At 46.8% G+C, this 17196-nt stretch overlaps 1 protein-coding gene across 4 annotated transcripts in view; it reads right to left on the minus strand.

The window, feature by feature from the left end:
* The window catches only part of TRAF3IP1 (TRAF3 interacting protein 1), a 121610-nt gene that overhangs the window by 60096 nt on the left and 44318 nt on the right, over positions 1-17196 (minus strand). Inside the window, exons 6-10 of one of the 4 annotated variants that reach the window (XM_075317459.1) lie at positions 7395-7472; positions 6725-6800; positions 2923-2943; positions 719-788; positions 547-630 (exon numbers count right to left, since the gene is read on the minus strand). In XM_075317459.1, coding sequence (XP_075173574.1) covers positions 547-630; positions 719-788; positions 2923-2943; positions 6725-6800; positions 7395-7472 — 329 coding nt within the window. Of the gene's footprint in view, positions 1-546; positions 631-718; positions 789-2922; positions 2944-6718; positions 6801-7394; positions 7473-17196 lie in introns of all 4 variants that reach the window. The other 3 variants (XM_075317458.1, XM_075317461.1, XM_075317460.1) reach the window with 3 other exon arrangements.

Genomic DNA, 17196 nt, shown 5'->3' on the forward strand with positions numbered 1-17196 from the left:
CAGCTGTATAAATCAACTGACGTGCGCAGATCCCCACCTGCAGCCCGCAGCAGCAGGTGGGGATTAACACTATGACCGCAAGGACGCAACTTTACTGCCCCCGGTCGTTAAAGGGTTAAATGGCAAAAATAAATGGGGCCATTGAAAACAAACTCGTCCTGGCAAAAAAAAAACAAAAAACTTCATACGACTGTGTTGTTGGAAAAATATATAGTTATGGCTCTTGGATGAAAAGGAGGATAATAAAAAGCAAAATTGACTTCAGTGATTAGTTCATATTGGATATTAGTATATCTCAATAATGACCCCACCTACCCCTAAATTACTCATGTTTTCATGATTACACAGATAATATTGTCAGTGAATCAGGTGGTGCGATAAGCGTTGTCACCTCAATTTGTAGAGGGTCCTTGAAGGGCGGCATTGAGAAGCAGAGTTCTTCTTAGTTACTATACAGTTTATTTGCATATGGCAGAATGAAGGCATAGGTTAGGCTTTTGAACCATAGACCAAGAAATGCAAGCCATACCTCCATCACCTACCCACCTTTCTGGAGCCACGACTTCGGCACTGGCTTGACGTCTGACTCTTGGTGGTGCAGGTCGAGCACTTCCGGGTCGAGGGATTTTTCTACAACAAGTAAAGGAGAAGCAGAATGAAGACGGTTTAGATCACTGATCGGCAATAATATGCACAGATTACAGATCAGGGAATTTACCTTGGTGCAGCATTACTTGTCTCCGCAATATCATGACTTTCAGAGTTGTGCAACTCTGCAGCTCCAACTTCTAAAGAAAAGCAAATTAAACCGATACCTTAGGTTAGATGGTAACAGACAACGCAAAACTGTACAGATGATAATAGCGATGAGCTCAAAAAGTCGCACTGCCGTGGTGGCCGTTTACCTCGATCCTCTATGGCAGCTGAACTAGGGATAGTGTTAATTTCTGTGCTGCCAATCTTCATCCAACCATTCTAGGCACCCCTGCCATTTACTAAGTCCTTCTATCTTGACATTGCCAATAATGAAATAAGTACTCCCTAGTTTGGCTGCCATGCAGGACAGAAGAGGACTCTTGACCAGGGTAGTGAAAATCTTTTTGCTCATCCATAGACTAACCCTAGAACGTGCAACCATAGAAAACAACCATAGAAAACAAGTAACCTAGCAGGCCTGCGAGGCCCCAGGTATGCGTTCTAGGGCTAAATAATGAATTCCAGAAACAATACCATTCAAACGCCCTACTTTTGAAGTACAACAGGCCATCAATATCTAATCTGCTGGAGTCTGACTTCTGTCATTCCTAATGATCATTTGTTGGTAGGGCTGTGACACTTTTCTACTCCATTTATCTACAGGTCATTTACATAGTACCAGCTGTGGCAAATATTGTAGTGTGGTCTCATTCACCGCAGTGAGACTGTGCCGCTATACAGCTGCTTCTATGGAGGGAGAGTGCAGGTGAACAGAGCAGAAGAGGCTGCAGATACTATGAGCAGCTGAAAAGTGGGGGCCGAGATCTGGACCCCCCCAATCTAATGCTGATGGACTATCCGCACCATCAGCTATCAATATGTTGTACATGGAAAACCTTTTTATAAGCTTTGTTCACAGAGAAATACACTAAGCCACATAGTAATAAACCGAGCCCCAAAAAGGTAAAATACATGGATAGCACCTGAAGATTTAATTTTCTGACTTTAGAACATTGAAAAAGGCACTAAATGTATTAAAAGTATGTTATGTGATCGTCAACAGTCTATATGCATTAATGTGCACACAAAAAATCAAATTACTTCGAGTGAACTACAAGAGGTTATCATGGCCAAGAAAATTCCTTCTTAGCAGCGCCCCTTTCCACCCACCTGTCCCTCGCCTATCCCTGCCCAGCCACCCAACGTCCCGCCAATACTTGTCCAGCTCCTCTCTCCTTCTCTATGCAGTTAAATATATTGAAGACTTATGAAATTGTGTAAAAAAAGCTCTGTGCTGATTCTAGCAACCAATCATAGAGCAGCTTTCATCCTGCTACAAAAGCTTCACTTTGGTATACACATCACATAGGATACACAGACTGCTATATATACACATCACATAGGATACACAGACTGCTGAATATACATCTCATACGATATACAGACTGCTGTATACACATCACATAGGATACAGAGACTGCTGTGTACATCATAGGAAACACTGAGGCTGTTGTATATACATCTCATAGGAGAAACTGAGACAGCTGTATATACACTGAAGCTGCTGAATATACATTACGTAGGAAAAAGTGTTGTATATACATAAAATAGACAAAGGCTACTGTATATACCTCACATATGAGACACAAAGCTGTATACATCATAGAACTGCTGTATAGTAACATAGGAGACAGATTGCTGTATAAACATCACATAGACACTGAGATTGCTGAATATAACATCAAATAGGAGACACAGAATGCTGAATACATCACATAGGATACACTTGAGTCTTTACGACACTGCTCTTAAATTGTATTTAATGGTCACCAGCGATAGATCAATGTGATGAGAATCTGCAATCTTGATTCTTTCTTCCCCACTGATATGGTTCCCCTAAAGTAGTTTCCCATGATGCCAAAAAGCCTAGACATGTCACATCAACTAAAACCGGTATACTCAATAAACTACATTATTCTTATATAATAACTTATGTTGCACTAAGTAAGCAAAAAAATAAAAATAGTTGAAGTGCTTATTTAATATAATCAATATCGTTTTGAGCTTGCTATTAATAAATCCAATTGATAATAACTGCACTGACAAACTCTTAATAACCTCCTCATTTATAAAATCCTCTCCTAATATCTGTATGTAAGGGAGGAGAATATGGCAGGTTTTCTTCATTTGTACATTAGTCAAGTTGTTAATACTGAGGGATGTTACCTTCATCACTTCCGGCCTCTCCTGTAAAGTGAATAAAGGTAATCATTAAAATCCTGTAACTTTGTGCTAATATAGTAGGTAGAAAAACAATAAAAAATGTCTAGTGGGATCATTAGCAGCCATGGAATATATTTAAAGGGAACCGTGGGCATGAGATTATGAGGCTGTGACGCTGGTGATTACATTTACAGCGCCGCCCATAATCTCGCGCCTGCGGAATTACATCACCGGCGCTCGCGTTTTGAACAGCGTTCAGTCCCGCGATAGTGCACTGGGCATGAGCGAGACTTCAGGAGCCTTGCGTAACATGAGGGTGGCGGCTTCATTGATGTAAATCAACACAGGGGGACAGCGAACAGCGGCAGAAGGGGGAATAACGGAAGAAATACAGCCCAGCCCCGTGGCCAGCAATCCTCATTAGCATACCAAAAGGTAAGATTTTATAAAGTGTTTATTTAGGTCTGAAAGGGGGGCCAGTAGCAAGAGGAACCTTACTAGAATGCAGCCCAGGAGCTGCAGAAGGGGAATCTTTTAGTTTCATAGCAAAAATTCAGGTGACAGGTTCCCTTTAATATAAAACTGAAAATCCATATGGTTATGTTATTCCTGCAGCAATGTAAACATTTAAAGGGTAGTTCCACTACTTTTACATAAATGTATGACAGGTGATTAATATCAGCTTGGTGGAGTCCAACATTCAGCACCCCCACAAGTCAGTTTTTTTCAATGCAGGAGACGCAGGTTATTAGCTGAACAGCAGGGTGCCATTAATTTTGTAGTGATAGTTGAGCTCACTTCCTGTTGATTGCTCGTTTGGTGAAAACGGGGAGAGATTGGACACTGATTGGACGTGGGGCCCGAGTGACGTCACAACCCATGTGAGCCCCGGCACCACGAGCCCGGATACTGCTGGAAGGACGCCAGTACGGGAAGTGAGTATATGCTTTATTATTTTACCTGGGGAAACACGTGGAATCAGAAGGGGCTGTCCTAGTAGTGGACATCCCTTTTAAAAGGGATAAACAAAAATATCCTGTGAAACGTTTAGCAATTGCATCCATTTTTCTACAAAGCCTCCTCATTTCAGGGGCTCAAAAGTAATTGGACAAATTTACTTTACTCTAAACAAAAGGTTCATTTTTAATACTTTGTAGAGAATCCTTTGCAGGCAATGACTGCCGGAAACCTGGAAGCCATGGATGTCACCAAACGCTGGGTTTCCTCCTTTGTGATCGTTTGCAGCCCTTACTGCAGCTGACTTCAGTTGTTGCTTACTTTTCGGTCTTTTTGCCTTAAAAGGATGATCTGAAGGCCAAAGAAATTGTAATCTAAATCCCAATGTAGTGCCGTACTCTAAACTAATTTCTAATATACTTGCATTAATAATCCCCTATTGTTCCCTAACTATAAGTTACTGTTATTGTATTTTTTTCCCTACTTACTTCCTGTGCAATGACACTTTGTTTAAAAATACCCAGTGCATGCTGGATACTCAAATGAAGCATCATCAGGGGGCAGAGGCTGCGGTCACAGCCTCTGCCCTATCCTGAAATGAATATGATCCATCACGCTTGTTTCATGGGCTGTGCTGGTCCCTGTGTACTGACATTGTGCAATGTGCACAATGGCAGTGCGCTCTGTATGGCCGGCTCAGTTCAGTAGTTATGAGCTGACCACAGAGCCGAGGACACTGTCAGTGCTCGGTGTCAGCATACCTGTTGTTCAGAGACCAGCGCCGACCCACAAGTGACGTCATTTGCGTGGATGGCACTGGTTTCTGAATCTGAACACCGTGCACTGACAGTGCGCTCTGCTCTGTTGCCAGTTTGTTACTACTGAACTGAGCTGAAAATACAGTTCCAGAATCATGAAGTTAAAGAGGATTTTCCGTCATCAAGAAAGCAAGGGAGAGAAGAGAGGACTTTTTTCTACTTAAGATAACATCCCACATCATACATTAGATTTCTTATTACATTAAGCATTTTTCGATAACTTTTTTCTATTCTACTACCAGTGGTTTCCCGAAAATAAGACAGGCTCTTATATTATTTTTTTCTCTAAAGATGCGCTAGGGCTTATTTTCAGGGGAGGTCTTATATTTTCCCATGAACAACAATCCACATTTATTCTTGAATAAAAAAAAAAATAATCAACATTCATTCAAATATAGTCCTGTAGTCACATTCTGGAACATCAAGTTTTTTGTGTTAATCCTATTTCTGGTTCAGATGCACATTTTCTTATTTGATCTGCTATTCACATGGTGCAGAACCAGTCCTATAGTGGTGGGTACATAACATATTTACAAAGGTTATATAATATATAAATTTATAAATAAATTACCTGCCTAAATTTATTATTCTCTATGTACTACTAAGTCTACACCAAACAAAAGCAGAACAGCCTTAAGGGCGCTTTACACGCTGCGACATCGCTAGCGATCGCACCCGCCCCCGTCGTTTGTGCGTCACGGGCAAATCACTGCCTGTGGCGCACAATATCGCTAGGACGCGTAACACGTACTTACCTTCCTAGCGACGTCGCTGTGGGCGGCGAACAACCTATTTTTTCAGCGATGTCAGCGATGTCACACAGCAGCCCGCCAATAGAAGCGGAGGGGCGGAGACCAGCCGCATTAACGACACGCCCACCTCGTTGCCAGAGGACGCAGGAAAGCTGTTGTTCGTCGTTCCTGGGGTGTCACACGTAGCGATGTGTGCTGCCTCAGGAACGACGAACAACCTGCGTCCAGCACCAGCAACGATTTTTTTGGAAATGAACGACGTGTCAACAATTTAGGTATTTTTGATCATTAGCGGACGCTCGTAGGTGTCACACGCAACGACGCTGCTAACGACGCCGGATGTGCGTCACAAATTCCGTGACCCCAGTGATATCTCGCTAGCGATGTCGTTGCATGTAAAGCAGCCTTAAAAGAAAACAATCGCACTTACCAGACCTCAAACAATTAGAGTTGGGAACTCAATGGGCTCTCACATACAAATCTGCATCACTGTCAGGTCCTCCTTTGTTCTACAGCGGCTAGCTCCCCCTGGTGACTGGAAGAAGTAAGGCTAAGTTCACACAGGGCATCTTTTGTTGCGTTTTTGGTCCATTTTTCAGGTCACAAAGATGCACCAAAATGCGTGCATTTCCTTCTCCAACAAAGTCTATGAGATTTCGATTTTGCTGTCTAGAATGCATCTTTTGTTGGCTGCATCTTTTTCGTTTTTCAAGATGCAGCCAAGATGCAACATGTCAATTTTATTTGCGTTTTTACGGCGTTTTTGAGCCCTCCAGTCAGTAGATTTGACTTAAACGCATTTGGCAAAACGCGGTAAAAACGCATCAAAAACTAATTGTGTTTTATATGCCACAGTGCGTTTTTGGAGCATTTTAAGATGCACTGACAAAAAAGATGCTGCATGTAAACATAGCCTATCACTCACGCAGAGTGATACTGGTAGGCGATCTGGTTGTGAGAGCTGCCGTGCAATGTAGCTGGAATGCAAGGGACCTGACAGCAATGCATATCTCTGTGTGAGAGCCCATCCACCATTGGCACTTGACAACTGTAAGTGTATGTGTTCTGCGCTTTTGTTTGGGGGGTGTCTGCTTTCTTTGATGAAGAGTGCTACTGTGTTTAACTTTTTTAGCTGTTTGGACACTTCCTTATGGAACTGCAAGTATGGGCTTATTTTTGGGGTAGTATTTTATGCATACTAGAAATCCTACTAGGATTAAGGATAGGTCATATTTCTGGGGAAATAGGGTTACTAGAGCAAACAAATCTTACCCTCACCGCTAGGTTTTGCTGGTCTTCTCTCTCGAAGCTTTGAGGCTGATGGTCGTGAAGTTTTGGATTGAAGCAGGGGCTTCTAAAAAATAAAATGATTGAAAATTGGTAAAATGTACAAACCCTACAACTATAATTTACCCACAGACATAGGGGAACTGGGAAACTGCAAACACATCAACTATGATCTATATTTGTGGACAGCATCTAACAGTTAATATACCTCTTCTCCAGCAGGAGAGGACTCCATGGACAATGAAAAAACAAAAACACAATAATTACAATGACTGGATGCAATGAAGTAGTCACAAAACGCAAACTACCATCAGATGAGCAGCAAAGCAATAACATCTATTCCTTCCTAATCACCGCACCACTAGGAGCTTATTGTTCTGGACCTGGCAAGCTGTTTCTCAATATGGAGTTGTACCGTTTGCCTCTTACTAATGAACATCAATTTTTAATGAAGATCTAAAATCAGCACATGTAAACTATCCTTTAACAAGTGCTGAATATTTATGCCGTAATAAACTTTTATTTCTCGGAGACTGAGGGACCTGCTTATAGCCAATATGGCTAACCTTACCCCAACCCTCTGTAAGGCAGAGAACGTGGGTACCAGCTCCTATGTACATAATTAATGAATAGGATGTCGGCAGCAATAGGCACCACTTACCTCTTTATCTGGGATGATTTTGTCTTCCCCTGTAACGACTTCTGAGGTTTTCCTTAAAGATTCCTCGGATGCTTTATGCTGGAAGACAGATCTCTGAGATGTAAGTATAAGGGGTACTTTGCACGTTGCGACATCGCTACTGCGACGCACATCCGGTGCCGGTAACGACGTCGCAACGTGTAAAGCCTAGATGCACCGATAAACGATCGCAAAAGTGTCGTAAATCGGTGATCTGTGTAGTGTCTGTCATTTCCCTAATTTCGCTGCAGCGACAGGTACGATGTTGTTCCTCGTTCCTGCGGCAGCACACATCGCTGTGTATGAAGCCGCAGGACCGAGGAACATCTCCTTACCTGCGTCCACTGGCTATGCGGAAGGGAGAAGGTGGGCGGGATGTTTAACACTAGAACTACTGAGGTAGTCATTTTGACTACTTTGCACCATGTATTTCTATATAGGTGTCACGAGTCCAGTAGTTCTAGTGTTAAGTCCCGCTCATCTTCGCCCCTCCGCTTCTATTGGCCGCCTGCCTTGTGACGTCGCTGTGACGCCGCACAACACGCCCCCTTAGGAAGGAGGCGGGTCGCCGGCCAGAGCGACGTTGCAGGGCAGGTAAGTGCGTGTGAAGCTGCCGTAGTGATAATGTTTGCCACGGCAGCTAACACAAGATATCGCATGTGCGACGGGGGTGGGTGCTATCGCGCTTGACATCGCTATCATTGGCTAGCGATGACACAACGTGAAAAGTACCCCTAAGAGCTTATGGCTAGGAGAATTTTGACATCCCACTTAGCACAAGCACACAGATTACATACCATGAAATACAGACATGTGCATTTGGAGACTTGTGCCCTGGCGTCTATATCAAATGTATACACAGGTCTCTGTATGGCTGGTTTATCATACAATAGATTTTTTTTTCTGCATAGCAATACATTATCGTCTTGCACAAAAATGTACATTGCACTGCATTACAGGCTACATACGATAATGTACTGCATGCCTACAGTAACACATGCTGGAAATATACGCCAAGAAATATATTCCAGAAGTAGATCTCTGATACAAGGTTCGGATGTGAACAGGGCCAAATATTGCTTCCTGCATCTGGAAGAAATATGCTGAGATGCCTATAAAACAAAAAAGCAGCATGTACACAAGTTGCAGGCTGGGCACAGAAAGTCCCCTTCTAGTGGTATTATCGGTGCATGGTAAAGAGAACTTCTTCAGCTCTGACATATTGGGTGATGAGATATTTTACCTACTTTCTGGTGTCTCCAGACTCTGGTGGTGGAATACTTCATGCACATACAAAAAGCACAGGAATCAGCGCACTGCATCAATCTGATGGAAATTCCGCAAGAAGACATCTATTGCATTCATCCCTAAAGTATCAGCATGTTAAATGCATCAGTGGATTGTCACTGAAGACAAAGACCATCAGGATCACTGAAATAGGACTATTTCTAATAGGAACGTATGTCAGATAGTCAATTCAGAGTTGCGCAAAAGTTTTGCGATTCTGTGAATTTTCACGCCCGCTCCACCAAAATGGGCAGGACAGGGGCACGGCACCACTACTGGTCTAATGCATGACGGGTCCTGCCATTACTTATGCTAGAAATCTTACTCTAGACAGGAAATAAGATTGTTGGGCTACTATAGAAGAAGACTTGAATCACACATCCGAAAATCATACTTTGATCTAATGCCGCCAGGCAAAAATTTTATATACCTGAACAAGAGGTTCTTGGTTTAACATTGTGCTCAGACTGTATGAAGCCCACTGCCACGTCACGGCGAACATCAGAGTGGGTCCCTAACTTTGACGCCTTAAAAGGTACAATATAGTTTGCCAACCACCGCTGCAGCAAGGAGGGGGTTCTGCCATTTCTTTGCTCTCAGTTCACATACTGAGAGCTGGTGGAAGGAGAGTTATTCAGCTCCCTTCACAGGGTGTTTGTGCTGTGTGGTGGCCATTGTTGCGGTGATTTTGTTTCTGTGGGGCGGTGTGACCTGGAGTCTTGGGTACTCAGCTTTGCAGTGTGGGCGTTGAGAGGCAGCTGGTCACCTTCCCTGCTGGTGCATTCTTACTGCGGTAGTGGTTGGTGCAGGGTGCCGCACCTTTAAAGCGTCAAAGTTAGGGACCCACTCAGAGGTTTGCCGTTACGTGGCAGTGGGCTTCATACAGTGTGATTATAATGTTTAACCAAGAACCTCATGTTCAAGCTCATACATTTTTGCCTAACAATCAAAAAGACTGCTGAAACACCATTGCAAATGTGAACAGGGTGCTAGCTAAAAAATACACAATCTATATAAAGTGAAAGCTGCACACCAAAATCAGAGAAATATGAACAAGCATAACTGCTTTATAATACATAAGGAATGAAAAATACAATTAGCCATATGAAAAATTGAAAAAAAGAGAATTTTGTTTACTTACCGTAAAAAGAGAATTTTGTTTACTTACTGTAAATTCTTTTTCTTATAGTTCCGTATTGGGAGATGGGTGTATAGCTTCTGCCTCCGGAGGACACACAAAGTACTACACTAAAAAGTGTAGCTCCTCCCTCTGAGCATATACACCCCCTGGATAACCAGATCTAGCCAGTTTAGTGCAAAAGCTGAAGGAGAATAGCCACCCACAAGTAAAGACAGAGCAAGAACCGGAACAACCGGAGCCTCTGTCTACAACAACAGCCGGTGATAACACGCGGAACAAGAAACTGCCAACAGGCAACAGGGAGGGTGCTGGGTCTCCCAATACGCAACTATAAGAAAAAGAATTTACGGTAAGTAAACAAAATTCTCCTTTTCTTTATCGTTCCTATGGGAGACCCAGACATTGGGACGTCTCAAAGCAGTCCATGGGTGGGAATAAACAGAAAACTGAGAAGTAGGCGGAACCTAACTTCACAAATGGGCGACAGCCGCCTGAAGGATGCGTCTGCCCAAGCTCGCATCTGCCGAAGCATGAGCATGCACTTGGTAGTGCTTTGAAAAGGTATGCAGACTAGTCCAAGTGGCTATGGGGAGATAAGGTATGCACACCAGTGACTATGTAAGGGGAATACATGAAATAGCAGAAACTGCTGTGTGAATACTGACTTGAAAAATCCAATAGCTATATGCAAGAGTGAATATGTGAAAAATGGAATCTGCATTACTGCCATGAACATATGAATCAAGAGAAATTTAGCTACTGAATTGATCAATGCAATAGAGCCCCAACACTACGCCAAAGTATTTCTCTACGTTGGGGTCCCTAGCTTGTGTGTGTCCTCTCATGCAGTTAAAAAACCTTTTTTAACTGCATGAGAAGGACACACACACAAGCTAGGGACCCCAACGTAGAGAAATACTTTGGCGTAGTGTTGGGGCTCTATTGCATTGATCAATTCAGTAGCTAAATTTCTCTTGATTCATATGTTCATGGCAGTAATGCAGATTCCATTTTTCACATATTCACTCTTGCATATAGCTATTGGATTTTTCAAGTCAGTATTCACACAGCAGTTTCTGCTATTTCATGTATTCCCCTTACATAGTCACTGGTGTGCATACCTTATCTCCCCATAGTGATGTTTTTTTAGGTTTTTGCACCCAGTTCGGACTTAGAATGGTGTTCCAAACGTTATTCCTATTTGTTAGTCCAAGTGGCAGCCTGACAGACCTGCTGAGCCGTAGCCTGGTGCCTAAAAGCTCAAGAGGCACCGACAGCTCTGGTCGAGTATGCCTTGATCCCCGGCGGGGGAGGCACCTGAGTACACTGGTAGGCATCGGAAATGGCCGACCTAATCCAACGAGCTAAGGTCGGCTTAGAAGCAGAGAGGCCCTTACGCCGACCTGTGGTTAGCACAAAAAGAGAGGTGCACCGCCTAAGAACAGCGGTGCGAGACACATAGATCCGGAGCGCCCGCACCAGATCCAGAGTATGCAACGCTTTTTCAAAGCGATGAACAGGAGCCAGACAAAAGGAAGGCAGGGAAATGTCCTGGTTAAGGTGGAAAGGAGAAACCACCTTAGGGAGAAAGTCCGGAGCCGGACGGAGAACCACCTTGTCTTGATGAAAAAACAAAAAAAGGTGACTCCGAAGAGAGCGCAGCCAAATCAGAGACTCTCCTGAGGGAAGTTATGGCCACTAGAAAGACCACCTTCTGTGAAAGACGAGACAAAGAAACCTCCCTAAGAGGCTCAAAGGGGGGTTTCTGCAAGGCCGTGAGGACCAGATTGAGGTCCCAGGGATCCAAGGGCCGCCGGTAAGGCAGAATGATGTGAGACGCGCCCTGCATGAAGGTGCGCACCTGAGCCAGCCGGGCGATACGCCGCTGGAAAAACACTGACAGAGCCGAGACTTGTCCCTTGAGGGAATTGAGGGATAGTCCTAGCTGCAGACGGGACTGTAGAAAGGACAGAAGGGTCAACAAGGAAAAAGGCCAAGGAGCATGGCCGGAAGAGCGACACCAGGACAGGAAAATTCTCCAGGTCCTGTGATAGATTTTGGCCGAGGAAGACTTCCGAGCCCGAGTCATAGTGGAGATGACTTCAGGAGGAATACCAGAAGCCGTCAAGATCCAGGACTCAAGAGCCACGCCGTCAATCTGAGAGCCGCAGAATTCTGGCGGAAAAACGGACCTTGTGAGAGAAGGTCTGGACGGTCCGGAAGATGCCACGGCACCTCTACGGACAGATGGAGCAGGTCTGGGTACCAAGCTCGCCTGGGCCAGTCCAGAGCAATGAGGATGACCCGACGGCCCTCCATTCTGATCTTGCGCAGAACTCTGGGCAAGAGAACTAGAGGGGGAAACACGTAGGACAGACGAAACTGGGACCAATCTTGAACCAGAGCGTCCGCTGCAAAGGCCTGAGGATCGTGGGAGCGAGCCACGTAAACCGGAACCTTGTTGTTGTGCCGGGATGCCATTAGATCCACTTCCGGAGTGCCCCACTTGCGGCAAATTGACCGAAACACTGCCGGATGCAGGGACCACTTGCCACTGTCCACGGTTTGATGGCTGAGATAATCTGCTTCCCAGTTTTCCACGCCTGGGATGTGGACTGCGGATATGGTGGACTTGGAGTCCTCCGTCCATTGAAGGATGCGTTGAACCTCCAACATTGCCAGGCGGCTGCGTGTCCCGCCTTGGTGATTGATTTAGGCAACCGCTGTCGCGTTGTCTGACTGGACTCAGATGTGCTTGCCCGCCAAAAGGTGGTGAAAGGCTAGGAGAGCTAGAAGCACAGCTCTGGTTTCCAGCACATTGATCGAGAGGGCTGATTCGGACGGAGTCCAAGTGCCCTGTGCTCGGGGGTGGAGACATACCGCTCCCCAGCCGGATAGACTGGCATCCGTGGTGAGAATCACCCAGGACGGAGTCAGGAAGGAGCGCCCCTGGGACAGAGAGAGGGGCCGAAGCCACCACTGAAGGGAGCCCCTGGTCTGTGGCGACAGAGCCACAAACCTGTGCAAGGAGGAAGTCCGCTTGTCCCAACAGCGGAGAATGTCCAGCTGCAGAGGACGCAGATGGAACTGGGCAAAGGGAACAGCCTCCATTGACGCCACCATCTGACCCAGCACCTGCATTAGGTGCCTGATGGAATGACGGCGGGGCCTCAGCAGAGAGCGCACCGCCAGATGGAGGGACTGCTGTTTGACTAAGGGCAGCTTCACAAGTGCCGGCAGAGTCTCGAATTGCATCCCTAGGTACGTGAGCCTCTGGGTCGGAGTCAGAGTTGATTTGGGAAGATTGACCAGCCACCCGAATTGGGCTAGAGTGGCGAGAGTGAGCGAGACACTCCGCTGACAGTCTGCGCTGGATGAAGCCTTGACTAGAAGGTCGTCCAGGTAAGGAATCACTGCCAACCCCTGGAGGTGCAGAACCGCAACCACTGCTGCCATGACCTTGGTGAATACTCGAGGGGCCGTGGCTAACCCGAAGGGGAGAGCCACGAATTGGAAATGTTCCTCTCCGATTGCAAAACGTAGCCAACGCTGGTGTGAAACTGCAATTGGCACATGCAGATAGGCATCTCTGATGTCGATGGATGCCAGGAAATCTCCTTGGGTCATTGAGGCAATGACTGATCGCAGAGACTCCATGCGAAAATGCCGCACCTGAACATGCTTGTTGAGAAGCTTGAGATCCAGGATGGGCCGGAAGGAACCGTCCTTTTTGGGGACTAGGAAGAGATTTGAGTAGAAACCTCTGAACCGTTCCCGGGCGGGAACCGGTACAATTACTCCGTTGGCCTGCAAGGATGCCATGGCCTGAGCGAAGGCGGCGGCCTTGGAACAGGAGGGAGTTGACAGAAAAAAATCTGTTTGGCGGGCTGGAAGAGAATTCTATCCTGTAGCCGTGGGAGATGACATCCCGCACCCACTGATCGGAGACGTGTTGAAACCAAGCGTCGCCAAAGTGGGAGAGCCTGCCACCGACTAAGGACGTTGCTGGCGCGGACAGATAGTCAAGAGGAGGCTGCCTTAGTGGCAGCAGCTCCTGCGGTCTTCTGTGGACGCGCCTTTGTGCGCCAGTTGGATTTTTGGTCCTTGGCTGAGTTAGTGGACGAGGCCGAGGGCTTAGAGGACGACCAGTTGGAGGAACGAAAGGAACGAAACCTCGACTGGTTCCTACCCTGGACAGGTTTCCTGGTTTTGGTTTGTGGCATGGAAGTACTCTTCCCGCCAGTAGCTTCCTTAATAATTTCATCCAGTTGTTCACCGAACAGCCTGGACCCAGCAAAAGGGAGCCCAGCAAGGTACTTCTTTGAAGAAGCATCTGCCTTCCACTCTCGAAGCCACAAGATCCTGCGGATAGCGAGGGAATTAGCCGAAGCCACCGCAGTGCGGTGAGAAGCCTCCAGCATGACAGACATGGCATAGGATGAAAAAGCTGAAGCTTGGGAAGTTAAGGCAACCATTTCAGGCATAGATTCCCTGGCGAGGGAATGCATCTCCTCTAGAGAAGCAGAGATGGCTTTGAGAGCCCACACTGCTGCAAAAGATGAGGAGAACGAGGCCCCTGCTGCCTCATATACAGATTTGGCCAGAAGGTCAACCTGGCGGTCAGTGGAATCCTTAAGAGAGGTGCCATCAGCCACTGATACAACGGTCCGGGCTGAGAGTCTAGACACCGGGGGGGTCTACCTTTGGTGAATGAGCCCACTCCTTGACCACCTCAGGTGGAAAGGGAAAACGGTCATCAGAACCACGCTTTGGGAAGCGTTTGTCAGGACAGGCCCTAGGCTTGGTCATAGTGGCCTGAAAACTGGAGTGGTTAAAGAACACACTCCTTGTCCTCTTAGGCAAGGTAAACTGGTGCTTTTCTGCCAGAGAGGGTTGCTCCTCTGATACTGGCGGATTGAGGTCCAGTACAGAATTAATGGACGCAATCAAATCACTAACATCTGAGTCACTTTCGGACAGATCAATGGGGCACATGGAGGTAGCCTCCGAGCCCCCAGTAACGGCATCCTCCTCGTCCTGCGAGTCAGCTCTTGAATAAGAGCCGCGGGACGAGGAAGGAGAGGGAGCCCTGCGTCTCCTCTTAGGAGGACGGGGTCTGGGACCAGATGAAGAATCCTCTGTGAGCTCCGCTGAGAGAGCCCTAGCAGCAGAGGCGCCCTGAGAAGGGGGCTGATGCATGTTCAGCAAAGTCCGGGACAGCTGTCCCATGGAGTCGGCAAAAGACTGGGAGATTGACCTAGAGAAGGATTCTACCCAAGCCGGGGGTTCAGCCACCGGAGCCGGAGCAGCCGGAGGGACCACTGTGGGTACGATTCCAGGCTGAGGCACCGTCAGGTTAGAGCAGGCATCACAATGTGGATATGTGCTCGGTTCAGGCAGCACGAGCTTACATGCAGTGCATATTGAGTAGAGCCTTGCTCCTCGTGTGAGACATGCTGCTGAAGTGGGGGCTCTGAGCCAGAATGACCCCCAGAGAGTATATAAGCAGGTCCACAACCGGAGGTTGTGGCTTACCAGACCGTTTGTGTGCCCTCCAGATCCCACAGCCCGGACCCCCAAGCAGCTTAGCAGGGATGCTGCAGCCAGCGCCGATCGCAGAGAGAAACGCTGATAAAATGGCGCCGGAGCGAGGAGAGGGGGCGGGACCTGCTCTGAGAGCGGGATCTGGAGGGCCAAGGAGATTTACAGGGGAGGGGACATGTACTCAGAGAGGAGTGTCCCTCCCCTGTGCCGAATGGCCGCTGGGCGGAGCCGCACTGTCCCTCTGCATGATTGACATGCAAGGGCAGTGAAATCGAAAGTAGGCCTCCGGCGAAGCCGGGGCCTAAATTTAAGCGATGCGGCCGGCGCGCAGGCACCATCGGCGCGGTTCTCAAGCGACAACCAGAGAACCGGCCGGAAATGTCAGAACAGTTACACAGCACACTCTCCCCAACAATAAAGTACAAGGGACCCCCCGAATATAAACGTCTCAGATACTTAGCTTGCTGAGACGCAGGGTTCCAAGTCCCTGGGGATGAGTGCTCCGTCCAGCAGGATCCTGAAGGGCTGCGGATGGAGACCGGCCTCCTGCAAAGCAAGGAGAACCGTGCTGGCTCCCACTTCAAGCCAGAGCCCGAGGGATGGTGAAGGAGCGCGGCATGTAAGGCTCCAACCTTGGAATCAACCTTAACAACACCGCCGACACAGTGGGGTGAGAAGGGACATGCCGGGAGTCCAGGCTTGGACCCGCTTTTCTTCAAAAACTTTCCAAAATGAAAAATCAGATGAGAATGCATGTGTGGATGTATGCCTCCTGAACACAAAGCAATGAACTGGCTAGATCTGGTTATCCAGGGGGTGTATATGCTCAGAGGGAGGAGCTACACTTTTTAGTGTAGTACTTTGTGTGTCCTCCGGAGGCAGAAGCTATACACCCAATGTCTGGGTCTCCCATAGGAACGATAAAGAAATTCTTTTTCTTATAGTTCCGAATTGGGAGACCCAGACATTGGGTGTATAGCTTCTGCCTCCGGAGGACACACAAAGTACTACACTAAAAAGTATGAAAACCGTAGAACAGTGTAGCTGGATTTTAACAGCAGTAATAGGCAAAGACTTCTGAAGGCACAATTGAATACAGGGGAGGAAGAAGTCATTCATTATGCCAAGGTGTCTACATGCCTCAAACCAAGAAAGTAGTCAAAATGCACAAGTGTGCAGGTAAAAAAATTTTTTTACTTTTAATGAACACACAATGGTACAATACAAAAGGCATGGATGTAGATAAATAAATTACAAAGACATAGAGGGTGATTAAAATCCCGACACGTGTTTCGTGTGAGGACTGCTTCAGGGGACGGTGGACAACAGGACAATGTGTAAGTCTAATATACCTGCCGTACTGAAGCGGGATTGGTAACACCTGTCGCAGCTCGAGGGGGCGGAGAGGCGCCGCGTCGGCATGAGCGGCTACTCAGGCGTCATCTGGGTAGAGGGAAATCCCTTATTGACGTCAGGAACCCAGAGAACGCCGGAAAGAGAGCCGCGCACACCGCGCATGCGCAGTCCCGCAACCAGGAAGTGCGATCCCAAAACCCATCTTAAGTACTGGCAACAGTAAGGGCAGAAAGAAAGCAGATAAATCTCCTGGGAAGGAACGTCCTGTATAGCGATAACTCAAAGAAAGTATATCGAATATGCCATAACAGGTAAATATAGCTAAGCAGGTTTAGTAAAAGCGAAAGCAGACGAATTATATTTAGGCTGCTTATTGTAAACAGTGTACCGAACTTAAGCATACATAAACATATCATGGACGAGAAATACATGTGATGAATATACATAACGTCCCAA

Source organism: Anomaloglossus baeobatrachus, chromosome 7 (genome assembly GCF_048569485.1).
Source record: "Anomaloglossus baeobatrachus isolate aAnoBae1 chromosome 7, aAnoBae1.hap1, whole genome shotgun sequence".
NCBI lineage: Eukaryota > Metazoa > Chordata > Amphibia > Anura > Aromobatidae > Anomaloglossus > Anomaloglossus baeobatrachus.